General features: G+C 45.8%; 1 protein-coding gene across 8 annotated transcripts in view; it reads right to left on the reverse strand.

The window, feature by feature from the left end:
* LOC308192977 (uncharacterized protein) overlaps window positions 1-13,885 on the reverse strand; it is a 238,540-nt gene that overhangs the window by 160,320 nt on the left and 64,335 nt on the right. For 3 of the 8 annotated variants that reach the window (XM_080587101.1, XM_080587102.1, XM_080587100.1), the window contains exons 1-2: window positions 9,730-10,522; window positions 7,846-7,962 (exon numbers count right to left, since the gene is read on the reverse strand). In XM_080587101.1, the coding sequence (XP_080443227.1) occupies window positions 7,846-7,962; window positions 9,730-10,259 (647 nt within the window). In that variant the 5' untranslated portion in view covers window positions 10,260-10,522. The other 5 variants (XM_080587098.1, XM_080587097.1, XM_080587099.1 and 2 more) reach the window with 4 other exon arrangements.

Raw genomic sequence — 13,885 nt, forward strand, 5'->3', positions numbered from 1 at the left:
CACTCTACACTATTTTTCAGATGTGTCTGGCACCAACCAAAAAAAAAATTTACTCAAGAGGGGCTGCCAGCTCTAGGGAGGGTAAAAACCACAGCATTTTTGTGTTAACTTAGCTTTGCATTTAGCCCTTCTTAGATATGTGAATCAGTCACTCTCTACATCACTGTCAAAACACCACGTGCCACTGGCAGCTCCAGCCGTGTTCGCACCATTTTCAGACCTTCAGCGGAGCCCAGGAAAGTGACATGCAACATAGCACGCTCTGCTGGACATCCCTCCCACAAATGTTTCCCCCAGTGTTCTGTCCCCCTAAACGTGGTAACGTTCTAATGATGTTATTGCTTCCTCACCTTTCCCCTCTGGCAGATTTTCAGTGTCTGACAACGTGCTGTTCTGCGAGACCTCCCCAGAGGAAGAAGTGCACCCTATTCTTATTCTCGTCAAAGTATTAAGGTATCAGCAATGACATCTTTTGTAGGACATTCCCCGTTAAGGTACTTAATGTTCACATTTTCAGTGAAATGATCAGACAGTAAGTCCAATATCAGCAGCATCTCCTCCTCAAGACTGCTGGTTGATTCCCCAGGATAACGTTAATGTAATTCTTTTGCTAATTAGAAGCCACAGCACATCAAGAAACGGACTAATGCGTTCCTGGTTCATAAAACACACAACAAATTCCTAATGCACTGTGCTGTAAAAAGGCAAGTCACAGAAAGCTGACAAAGATGAAAGCAAGAAGAGATAGAAGCTAGTTTTCACTCCAGAATTTTCCTCAGGGAGGGGAAAACTGAATTTTACCACACAGAGCGCAACAGCTAAAATCCACACCACCCTGCCAAGAAAAAGTAACACAGCCACCTGGTAGACGGGACATGAGGTCCCTGTGGTCCTGGTCCCTGTGACGTTATTGCTTCTGCGCACTCCCACTGGTGGGACAGTCCTGGCAGCGTGACAGAGGAGGCAGACAGAGGGGCTACCCATGGCCAAGGGCCTCGCCAGGTCTCACAGTCTCCCTGGAGGATGTCATCTACAGCAACAGCTGTTGGCATCGCTGTCCCACTGCCCTGGAGACCTGTAGTGCTGAGCGGGCCTGGTGCCAGCCCTGGCTGTGCAAACTGCGAGGACCCAACACAACCACCACCCGTAACGTCAGCACTGACGCGACGTGTCAAACACGCGTCTGTCCTGCAACGCCCCGTTGTGCTAACAGCGAGACACCCGGTGGCTTGGAGGACAGGGCCTTCAGTCCCAAGAGCACTTGTTTTTTAGGTTTAGCACCACACATGGATTGAGTTGTGTAAAGCTTATTTTGGAAATAAAAGAGGGATGTAGCTACAGGGCCCTTGGACAATCAGCCCTTTATAAAGGGAAGGAGCTCACCTATAGGTATTCAACTGTTAGGAAATGCTGGAGGAACTGCACTTCAGAGTCCTAGCTGTCAATACAACTTTGGAAGTAACCCTTGATTTCCTGCTCTTCCTGCCAACGAGAGGAAGACAAAGAAGTCTCTATCAAGACCTGAGGCAGCCAGGCTTACCAACAAGGTGCAGTAAAGCTGCAGCAGAGCAGCAAGGTGCCAGCGACACTCCTGCCTCTTTTGCCACAGCTCTTGCTGCAGAACCTGACCCAGAGAAATGAAGAGCTGCAAGCAGCAACGTGTGACATCCCAGGGGCACAGGGGACGTCAGCAGGGAGAGGCACCCTATAAAATCTCCTAACATGTAGCAGCAGAGCATGCTGAAAGGATAAAGCCAGGGCTGTCTGGGGCATCGTGCTTCTGTTTTCTAATGGTTATGGATTCCACAGAAATGCTAATGTTTACACTAAAGGCCCTCTCAGCAATATTCTGCAGCCTGAATAACTCTTTATTTTCAGTTGTTTAATTAGTTAACGAGGTTGGGGAGAAGTCCATCTTAGGGATCGTTAGTTAAGACTTCAAAACGTGGAGATTGAAGACAATTACTGTCTGAAGGAGTAGCAGAACTTCCCCACTTGTTGGCCAAATGCATAATTACACCAAGCACAAGAGCTGCACCAGCATTTTTGGGACTCAAAGTCCAGTCCTGGACCAAGCAGGGTGCAAAAGTTCCTCAATTAAAGAAATTGTGAGGTGCACAGAACATTTGCGGTTTTAAACTATATTATGTTCAGCTAAAAGACAAATTGAAACATTAATGTTGATTCTTCAAAGAATATTAATTAGGTGCTTCAGGCCTCTTAAAAAGTTAGAGGCTGTCTCTTTCAAATCTTTAACTTCTGCTGACTCTAATTAAGGCATTGTTTGCAACTTACTAAATTCCACTGAAATGGCGAGTCCTGCTCCTGAGAGGGAACAATTATTATAGACTATTGCCGTTTTCTTGCTCCTGTGCTACCAACAGTGTCACGTATATCCTTTTCATTTCCAGCGCCATAGCTACAGGCCAAAATCTAGGGTGAACATTTTTACAAGTCTGAATGACATGGGAGTCCCTCCAGTAGGTATTAGTGCAAACTTATTAACAAGGAAAAGAGCCTGATGGTTGTAAAGTAAGAGGAGATAAAGTCACCAGATCTATAGGGGAGAAAAAAGATGAAAGGCATACTTGCTGGTTTAATGGACTGATATAGGGTCTGCCTTGCAATGATTTGGAGGTTCCTTAAGTAGAGACAAACATGAGCATGGCACAGCAGAACCCATTTAGAAGGAAGAGTGAAGAACTGCCAGAGCAGAATTGGTGAGCCTGTGGTTGTCGTGTAGAAAATGAAGAAAGAGGCAGATGCCCAGCCTATCCCCGAGCAGCCGGTACCCCTCCCATCCCAGGGAAGTGGTGGCGTCACCGTACCTGGGGGGTGTTCAAGGAAAGGTTGGACGTGGTGCATAGGGACGTGGTTTAGTGGGTGACATTGGTAGCAGGGTCATGGTTGGACCAGATGATCTTGAAGGTCTTTTCCAACCCTAATGATTCTGTGTTACAGTGATCAGAGGCTAAAGCCTGAGCTGGAAAACATCATGTGGAATGTGTGGAACAAGGTAGATAAGGCTGCAATTTGCCAGGTCCTGCATTTTTGCCACCTAACCTTACCCATAAAAGTGGCCTAGAAGAAAGCTGGAGAGGGACTCTATCAGGGGGTGTAGCCATGGAACCAGGAATAATGGCTTTGAACAAATGGAGAGTAGATTTAGATTAGATATGACGTGAGGAAGAAATTCTTCACTCGGAGCACAAAGCATACACGGGAGTTAGGGCTGAAGATGCACCCTGCTTCTGTTCTTTTCTGTTCTTGTAAATAATAGAATGAAATTACCTAAAAAAGAATAGAATGAAGTTACCTAAAAAAAACAGTGTTAAAAATAAACCCAGGGAAAAAAAGGATGGGAGGTGCAGGGCAGTCCCTGTGGCCGAGGGGCAGCCTTTCTCTCTGGCAAGCCAAAAGGCATGCGGGAGCCAGCCCCAGAAAAGTGGCCCTCAGCCCCCCCAGCCCTCCTCCTTGTCCACGTGAGTGCATCTTCCAGGCCAGTCCCAACACAGCCACCTTTGGCCGCTCCACCACAGAGGCTTGCTGAGGTCACCGTGGCCACCACTGCCCGGCCTTTGCTGCGGGCCCTATAAAACAGGACCCCTGCAGGTGGCCCACCATTCGCTGAGCATCTAGGCCCTCTGACTGCCGGCCTGTGCGGCAGGAGGAAGACTAGAAGAGCAAGGCGAGCAGCAGGCCTCCTTGGTGTGTGAGGACGGCAATGCCGTCTGGTGAAGCACCAAGAAGGAATGCACCCGAGCAGAAGGAGAGGTGTCGTGGGTGGAGGGATAGCGCCGGTGGCACAAGAGACACCAGTGCCCAGGGGACCTCTGGCGCCCATCCCACAGACAGATACAGGCAATACCATTGGCACCGCAACAATGCGGGGAACAGGCCGGCCCCTCAAACACCCAGCAACAGGGGGCCTGGGCCTTACCATAGGAGCAACGGTGATGTGGGGTGAAGGCGGGAGCATCGGGCAGACAGCCGCGGGGAGCAGAGGCATGCCAATAGTCCAGAGCACAGCGCAGGACCCAGTAATGGCCATAAGCCAGAGGGCAGCGTCAGACCCATGCATCAAGATCAACCTGACAGTGGCATAGGACCAAGGCGTGGGACTGGACGACCCCCTCGTTCGGCACCCTGGCCCGAGAACATTCCGGACAGAAGGCATCCCGTTTGGGCAGTCCTGGGCAAAGACTGGCTTAGCCTTCTGCCCAACACCATGGAGCTGGATCCACCAGATGTGGAGGAACAGATGGAAGTGGATCCACCTCGGCCAGAACATACCTGGGACTACTGCGGCATGTCTTTGTGCTCTGCCATCCAAGAGCACCAGCAGCATTGCAGGAGTGTCTGGTGAGCCCCCTACTCATTGCTCAGGCTCCATCGCAAGCATTAGCTTGGAGCCACCCAACATCACGGACATCCCGCAGGCTTACCTGCAAGATGTCCTGGCAATAAACAACTCTTGCCAATTCTCAGGGGTTGTGTGAGTGCTTCTTTTTTTTGTTTTGTTCTGTTTGGGGGGGAGGGGGGGGGCGGGGAAATGGGTTAAAGTTGCACCAGGGGAGGTTTAGGTTGGATATTAGGAAGAACTTCTTTACTGAAAGGGTTGTTAGGCACTGGAATGGGCTGCCCAGGGAAGTGGTTGAGTCACCATCCTTGGAGGTCTTTAAAAGACATTTAGATGTAGAGCTTAGTGATATGGTTTAGTGAAGGACTTGTTAGTGTTAGGTCAGAGGTTGGACTCGGAGATCTTGGAGGTCTCTTCCAACCTAGGTGATTCTGTAATTGTTTGTGACTTCCCTCATCCAAATCCATGGAGTAGTTCCATAAGGGTTGTCAACACCATGCATAAGTGAGCAGATCTGATGAGTAGGTTGTTTTCTCATAATGACCCTGAACAGGCTGTAAAGGTGTTGAACCACTATAATGCATGCAACATGCCTAAGAGTCAGGCATGATTTTAACAGTACATGTTACATTTCCCTACTGGACATGACTCAGGTGAGAAAGTTCAGATTTAATTAAGCTCTGAGCTGAGTCTCTCTTGATAATTAAACTAATAGAAGTAAAAAAAAAATAAAACAAAAAAGCTGCTTGCCATGTCTGTCATCCACCTGGAGCAATTTGTCCATTATGGCCGTATGGCCACGTGTCAGTTTTTTGAAGAGGCATGGAAGGTAAGGCAGAGAGGTGAGTCAGTCCAAAACACGATGGCAAGCCATTCAAACGCAAGGTATGTCTGTGTAGATGGTTACTTCATTCTCAGATCTGTGTAGAGTTTATGCTGCAGGCCAGGCTGTTTATACCTGTAGCACTTTTTAATTATTAACTTTTTATAAACTATTTATGGGCAGAAATTTAAATTAAAGTACAAATCTAAACCCCACTACAGGAAGAAATGGAGTGTTCCAGGAGAACAGTTACTTTAAGAGTTTAATATGAACCTGCAGTTTCTCTGAAGCAGCTAGTTTTAATACAGTCTGTACTTCCACCAACACACCCCACTGGTTTGCTTTTGCTACTATCAGCTACAGACACTCAATAGCATGTACAGAATCACAAAGCCGCTTGTACAAACAGACTCACACAGGTAGGTCTCTTGAGAGGATGTACGTATGAACCACATACTGTACAGAGGACAAAGCACAAAGCAGGAGTTAACTAAACTATGCTACTGTAAGGGCTGGGTAAGTAGGAGTGGTACTCAGCCAAAAACTCCAGTGAAAACACAATGAAACTCAGCTGGAAACAGACCCAAGAAAAAGAAGAAAGTGACTGGGGAAGAAAAATACTCACAGAGCAGTTTGAAAAAAGCATTGCTAACATCAGGGTTCTTGAACAGCAGAACTGTAATAAGACTCAACAATGGGATTTCATTCAATTTCTCATTTTCCCAAAACAGAGCCGATGGGGGAATTAGGCTTTTGTCTAAGCCAGAATACAGAACTATTGCAATGAAGGTCAAAGAAGAACTAACAACCGTTTTGACACCTCTGGTTTCCTAAAGTGAGCTTAAAGAGTAGACTTTTACATGAATTTCAGCATGCTGTCTTTTCAAAGCCTCACTCTTATTTTGCAACCTGAGCTCTACATCTCACCATGAGCCTCTCGTCAAAAACTTGAAGATTTTCCAGCCTACCATTCACCCACTCCAACTAAGATGCATGCCACACAGAGTCGAGGCAGGGTTTTAAACTTCACAGGGGAAAACATTTCTAAAATAACGCTCGTATTAACCTCCTTTTTGTCTCTTTCTCTCTCAGTTCTATTCTGCATAGCTTAGAGAGACTCAAACTTCTCCCAGCTTTCTGATCTCCTTACCTGCAACTGAGGCCCCTGCTGTTTCTCTATTCCAATTCCTGGATTTCCTTTCTGACCTGTGATGTCATTTCTTGTGCTACCAGTTCTTCCCAGAAAGCTGCTTCCTTAATAAAGTGACTAAGAGACACACCTTTATGGTGCTGAAACAAAAGTGTAAATACAGTTTCTCAGGATTTTAGTTGTTTCCCCTCACCCTCCAGGTTTCAGGAACCTTTCAAGAAGATATCTCCTTGCAGACAGCAGAGGAAACAGCAAAGTAGTAAAATGGCAGCTCGTTATACTTGAGGAGATGAGAAGATGTAACAACTGCTACATTGCAAGGTTTTCTTAGCATTGTATTAAAGATCTGGAGAAACAAAGGTGTTTCTTGATTTTTCAACACCATCAGAAAAAACCCTCTGCGGTACTTACAGTAAGAAATGGGATTGCTAAACCAAAACCAAGTTTATTTGGAGGCAAGATCAACCAGCCTTGCTTGCACTGAAGTGTCCTTTGGCTACAAAGGTACTGAAGTAATCAGGCTATTTGCAAAGGGAATTCTTACTCAAAATTAAAACTGGAAGTAAATTCAGCCCTTTAAGTGGATGGTTTTTTTGTTTGTTTGTTTTTGTTTTTTTTCCTCCATGTGACTTTTTCTGTAGATGCTTGGTACTCTTGTTTTGTTCTCTGGATCAAAATGTGATAATCAGAAAGATCAGTTGCCCTGAACAGGCTTCCACTTTGGTTTTGGAACACTTGCCAAACTTACCTTAAGTCAGAAGGCAGATTTTTTTTCCCTGCACTTTGACTGTCAGACCCAGTTCTCTTGAAAAGTTTTAATTACAATAGTTTTGTTCACTAATAACCATGGTTTTAAACAAACAAGACTTGATCTGTCCCCACAACTGAGCTGTGATTAAGTAGAACACACTTCATTTCCTATTACAGCGAACTGCATCACCCCAAGCACAGCACAGCAGAAACTGAATGACCTATTTAGCTGAAGTTTCAGGTAATCTATAATACAGAAACAGAAAATCCTGTTTACATTTTAACAACGTCATTATACTTTCAACGGCATTTGAGTCTGGGCATTTAGATTAGCACAGTGAGCTAATTAGGTAGTATGAGTAGCTACACCTACAGAGAAAATGTTACAGGATTTGGGATAAAACCTATTAAAATTACTGCCATCCTCCCAGAGTTTTCATTCAATTCTGGATGAAGTGTTTTGTCTTCCACAGAGCAAACCACAGTTCTTTTACAAAACACACTTTTGCATTTTTCAGAAGACTATTTCTCCAACAAGCTGTCAGGTAGTGCTGCGTGAATCATTTATTTTCAATTTGGCAACTGAATGAAAAGTAAAGTAAAAAAAGAAAAACCCTTCAGTTCAGGCTGAATTGAATTTGAATGGATTTAACTTTTATCTCACTGAGCCAACAAAACCAGACTTCCAAAAAACCCACACCATTTCACTTGACATTTCCCTTGAAGAAATGAAAGCAGGGCATAAAGAAGATCCAGACTCACCAGGGATGATTGTTCTTCTTTTGCAGCCCAGGACAACTAGAGAGGTGGCACCAGGTTGGGGTCACAGCCTCACTTTCACCCACGGAGATTTCAGCCCATCTCTCACTTCTCCTCCATCTGCATCATAATAAAACAGAGAAAGGTAGAAAGATTATCCTCACTGTCCTCAAATGACATTATTAATGACAATAGTATAACATCAAAATTTAAATAGATCACAGAGAAGGACCTAAAAACAGGCCCCTCTACATACCTACCCTCAGCACACCCAGAGATATCCTTCTCTCTCTCTAGAAAAGCAAATCTCCTTTTTTTAAATATAGATGGAACTTCCCCAAGAAAGAGACCCAGGCCAAACAAAACCCCCAGCGCAGTGTGAGCCTCCTAATTGCACTAAGGGGCCTTAACTGCCCTGGTGGGCCTCACCTGTGACTAGTAACCACCTGGCCCTGCTAGGGATGGACTGAGTGCATCTCTTCCCCTGGCCCTGCCCCATCGCTGTGTCCCATCTCACTGGCACCGGCCCCAGCCAGGTGCCCTGGGACTGAGCCCCACAGCTTTCCCCCAGCCAAGTGCCACGTGGAGTGACCCCACAGCTCCTCCCAGCCATGGGGCCATCCCCACAGCTCCAGGTCCTGCAGACCCTGCAGGATAGTACGGCCCAGGATGGCAGAGAAAAGAGTGCTTGATGCTATCGTCGAAAATTAAGTTATCTCATGCCAGAAATTGAAAAAAAAAAAAAAAAAAACAAAGAAGAAAAATAAAAGCCATGCTATTTTAAGTCTTCCACTCTACGGAGATTATATTCAGCAAGGTGCCTCTCTGCAATTTGATTAGAAAAGTTTAAAAGGTCACAACAGACTGCAGAGTATTTGCAAACTGGAAACAAGCCGACTTTCAGAGCAAGGGCTAGAAATACCTTGTCGAAGCAGCCAGTCTTTCTTGCACCTAAGACATCAGAAACTATGGGCTGACGCATGGAGTTTTATGTCTGCAAAGCATTTTCTGAGCTAGCATAATTATATTTGAAGTTGCAGCATGATATAAACTGCTTTTAAGCCCCATAAAAAGCTTGTGGTGGTCTGCACAACAAATCTCTCTAGTGCTATAAGCCAGGTATTAGTCAAGAAAAAATGTTTTGTTTTAACCTTTCCCATCGAAGACTCAGAAATTTAATCAAAGTCACCCACTTTTTTCCATATGTATTTTTAATGTCGAGGACACATCACATGTCACGGGAAAAAATTTGCTGTCACAAATTTCAACTCGTTCTGGTTAAGAGCTATTTCTCTAGGAACAAGGGCCCCAACAGTGCTGAAAAAATACCTAAATATAGCCATGTGCAATAGTGAAATTTGCTCCTATTACTTCAGACTCCTGGGATCAAGACACCAGGTTAGTCATAAATGCTCTCTGACATTAAGTTTTCCAAAGACACCAAAGCTTTGACTACTAAACTATGAATTTATGAAGACCAGAAAACCCCAGCAGACAACACCAAATCTTTAGGTGAATGGAGGCAATTCCTGTGATATCATTTTATTAGCCCCTGACTACTTTACAGCTCAGTTAGCAATGAGCATCCAAACTGAAGGAGCATCTCCACATTGGAAGGGATTTTGTCAAGAACTGTGTGAGCAATACAAAAAATAAACATAGATTACACAAAGCTAAGTATGATAAACCAAATTATTCCACATCTTTCTGCAAATTTTCTTACTCAAAGACGAGACAATTTGCAAAGGTTTGTGTCATGACCCGGTGATCTGTTCAGCTTGAACAGGAGACGCATGAACGACGAAGGCAAAACACACGAAGCAAAAATACAGCCACAGAGACAGTGAAAAGCTCTACAAAGCTGGAGCTTGCTCTTGTGGACCACACCTATTGCTGCACATGTTTAGGGGCAAAGCCTGGAAGCCACTCTCTCTCTGCATCCTACTTGAGGCTTTCCATTTTGTGCCGTCCTTGCTGCTGCCACAACACACTGCTGGTGCCAACAAGCAAGACATGCCAGGAAGCGTTTCTAGAAAGAGAAGACTTCTCTCAGTCCCAGCCAGCCAAGCCAAACGCCTGTGCTGGGGTGACCACAGCGCTGCTTGTGCTTGCAGGAGCCCCAGGGCCTGCCTGAGCCCCCCAGTGCTCTGCCACAGGCTGCTCCGCTTCATTTTGGGGAAAAGGCTTTCACCTGCAGGGGTAACGATGCTCCAGAGGAACTGGAGGACAGTTATAGGAAGATCAGCCTGAGGTTCCTGCCACTGCAACCCTGTAAGCACCTTGCCCAGGACATGCTCCACGCCTTTGACAGCCAGCCACCAAATAAAGATACTATCTGACCAGCAGTGAACAACCAGCTCGTTAGTTAATAGCCTGAGGGAATCTGAGGGCGTTTTATGCTCTAATACTCTGTTCATTAACTGTAGTAACAACCAATTTCAAGGTGATTATTGCTATTATAAGCTATGATCAATTTTTTAAACATGTTTCCATTTTTTTTCCCAGCCTAAAGCTGCAGCATTAGAGCTAGGGGAGCAGCTGTGTTGAGAATTAGACTTTTCCCCAGATTAATATCTGATTTTCCATCAAAGAGAATACAGGACACATTCTGTTAGGTTTCTAATTGTTTCTACCATAAACCTCCAGCATGCTGAAATATGATCTCTAATAATTTTTAGTTTGAACTTCCTATACATAATCCATCTGACTAGATGGTCCTCAGCAAAAGCCGTTAAAGCAATTTGTTTCACTTACGTAGAGGAATAAATCAGTGCTTAATTATCTGTGGTTTATTATTAACAGCACTGGTGAGCTGACCATATGCCATGACTTCATCTTTTCACACAGAAAAATGAGAATATACTGATTGTTTTTATTATGTCTTTCAACACCCAGTCAGCGTTCCAATGAAATGAAGACGGAGAGTTGTGCAATGTTACTCAATGATAAATAACAGTACGCTACCATTCTTTGCCCTTGCTTTTAAGATTCACCTTTATGTGCTCTATTAGTGGAAATACCTACTAGCGTCTTTTACAGCAGCAGAAGGTTGTTTCCAGGAGATGTATGGTATGGAGCGTAGCACTTCTCTTCGTGGGCCTTCGAATACACCGGCTTCAAAACATGGCATATGTTCAACTCCAGAATACTTGAGACACGGTATGGATTTAATGTAAAGGCCAGAAAGACACACCTTCCTGATTTTTCAGACTTAATTGAGTCCATGCTGCAAACCCTTATGAAGTCAGTAGAGTACCAAATAACACAGGTTTTGATCCGCTGCCAGGGCAGCCTTCAACTCTTTAGTAGACACAGCGGCAAAATAAAACTTTCTTGAAAACATTACGGATTGATGAACTGCTTTGGCACGAGTCCACCTGCACAGACTTTCCCTACTCCAGATAGACCCAGAATGAAGCAAAGGTTCGTGGAGGCGCAGATCTCAGAACCAGGGCGGCAGGTAGGGGCACAAACCCAACCCAGCCAATAGCAGGTGTTACACACGCGTTGCAAAAGGAGCAGAGAGCCTTCAAGTTCAAAGCAAGCTAAGAAGTTGTTCCCTCTATGGAACAGGAAAAGGCTCTCTTGCATCTGACACGCTTTTGGGAAAGGTAAAGATCTTTGAACATGCAGATGGAAGCAGACATTGCTCAAGAGCCAAGGAGACGCAATGTGACCATCAGCCAACAAGGCCAAGGAAATCAGGAAACACCCAGACAGGAGTCTGTCCCTTGGCCATCTGTGGTTTGGAGCCAGCCTCCCGAGCAGCACCTCCTGCCAGCTCCGCTCCAGGGGCTGTGAGATCCCGATGGGCTGTGGTGGGAGGTCTCCCACACAGGACAGGATGCGTCAGCCTCACTCCGACACGTACTGCTGTCATACACTGGGACACGAGCCCTGGGCTGCCTGTGGTTCACACTGGAACAGAGGTCAGCTGATACCCAACTCTTTTTTGGGTAAGAACAGTATTTCTGGACCATGAAAATACCCTGATCATCAACGGGCATTTCAGGGGGTCATGACCACCCAGATGTTATATCCTGTTTAGAGCACTACTTACCTAGGTCAAACTACAGATTGGGAAGGAAAACAAAAGTGCTGCAAATTCACTGGTTCATTTGTGATGATGGAGAGGGATGGGGGTTCATTTCAGCAGAGGAAATGGAAGCTTCCCACCTGAATCTTTCTCCAAACCTTGGAACTAAATTACAACATCCCCAAATGTGGGACGAGGCTGTGACAAATCGTAGAATCATAGAATCACAGAATATCCCGAGTTAGAAGGGACCCGTAAGGATCATCAAGTCCAACTCCTGGCACCACACAGGTCTGCCCAAAATTTTAGACCATGTGACTAAGTGCACAGTCCAATCGCTTCTTAAATTCAGACAGGCTCGGTGCAGTGACTACTTCACTGGGGAGCCTGTTCCAGTGTGCGACCACCCTCTCAGTGAAGAACCTCTTCCTGATACCCAGCCTAAACCTCCCCTGTCTCAGCTTAACACCATTCCTGTGGGTCCTATCACTGGTGACTAAAGAGAACAGGTCGGCACCTGCCTCTCCACTCCCCCTCGCGAAGAAGTTGTAGACCGCGATGAGGTTCCCCCCTCAGCCTCCTCTTCTCCAGGCTGAACAGGCCAAGTGACCTCAGACACTCCTCATACGTCTTCCCCTCTAGGCCCTTCACCATCTTCGTCGCCCTCCTCTGGACACTCTCCAACAGTTTCATGTCCTTTTTGTACTGTGGTGCCCAGAACTGCACACAGTACTCGAGGTGAGGCCGCACCAGTGCAGAGTAGAGCGGGACAATCACATCCCTCGAATTCCTATAGATTTGGGAAAAACATTTCCTTCCATGCATGCATTTTCTGTTTGTTCCCTTCAAAACTGGTTGCACCTTTGAAACAAATCGCATGTTTACCAACTCCCAAAACAGAGAGGAACGGGAACCACATCTCTTCTCTAACACCTTCAGGCTCCCCGTCCCACAGCGTCCCCATTGCAGCAGCGGCGAGCAACAAATTGCTGTTTCTGCAACATGATGGGGGCAGGAGACAGACAGGGCATTTACATTCTCCTCCCTGTTTTTCCCCACTCTGCATGGCCACCCTCAGATCAGGCACATTCAAGTTCTTCTCAACCTCAGGACAACAAAATTCAAATTAGCCCCCGCAGCCAAGAAGCCCTGAACCAGACACCTTAAATCAGTGCCCTAATCAGGATGCAGATGAACAGCCATGTGCATCACCATCTATAATCTCTGTACCTCCAGCCTGTTTGCTGTCACAAGTCATTCGTTTGAGGCTTCTGTGGAGACTTAAAGAACCATTTGCAACTTGTTTTGTTGCTTTTTTCCCTTAATTGGCTCTGGATAAACTCTCAGCTGCCTGGGCAACTCCAGTCTTATGACAAGGGGAGGAACACGTTAGCCTTGCCTCCGGGCATGGCTTTATTTTCAGAGAGGAAGGCAAGAGGCTGCACAAACCCATGGCATGAGTAGCGATAGGCCTGACTTTGCAGGAGACTGGTAAATCTTCAGTTCTTTTCAGTGTGTTGAAGAGATTTCACCTGAAGTAAAGACACAACCCAACACCTGTAAGAAGTAATCTGAACAGTGTAGTTCATCCACAGAGCTCAAAGGGTGACGTGAATGGAAATGGAATTCAGTACACCAAGGCACAATCCCATAGGAGGCACTGTAAACATGGGCAGACTGAACAATAAAGTCAGACAGGATCATCACATGGCTTACCTCAAGACATTTCAGCTCCAGAACAGCCAGCCGGTACACTGACCCCGCAAAGCATTTAAAACATGTGCACGTGTTTAAGCAATGGCACGCTGCAGTGGCAGTCTAAGTGAGACAACGCCAGGTTACGTGGGAGGCCACTCGCAGGACGAATACTCCCAAGCGCTTTGCTGGATCAAAGCCTGAGATGCCTGGCCCTCAGTACCTGTTCTAACCATCTTTCCTCTCTACACAGGCATTACGAATGAGATCTAGAGGAAGGATTTGTTCAGTAAATGGGAACAGGACTTACAT

The sequence above is a fragment of the Anser brachyrhynchus genome (genome assembly GCF_964034855.1).
Source record: "Anser brachyrhynchus genome assembly, chromosome: 3".
NCBI lineage: Eukaryota > Metazoa > Chordata > Aves > Anseriformes > Anatidae > Anser > Anser brachyrhynchus.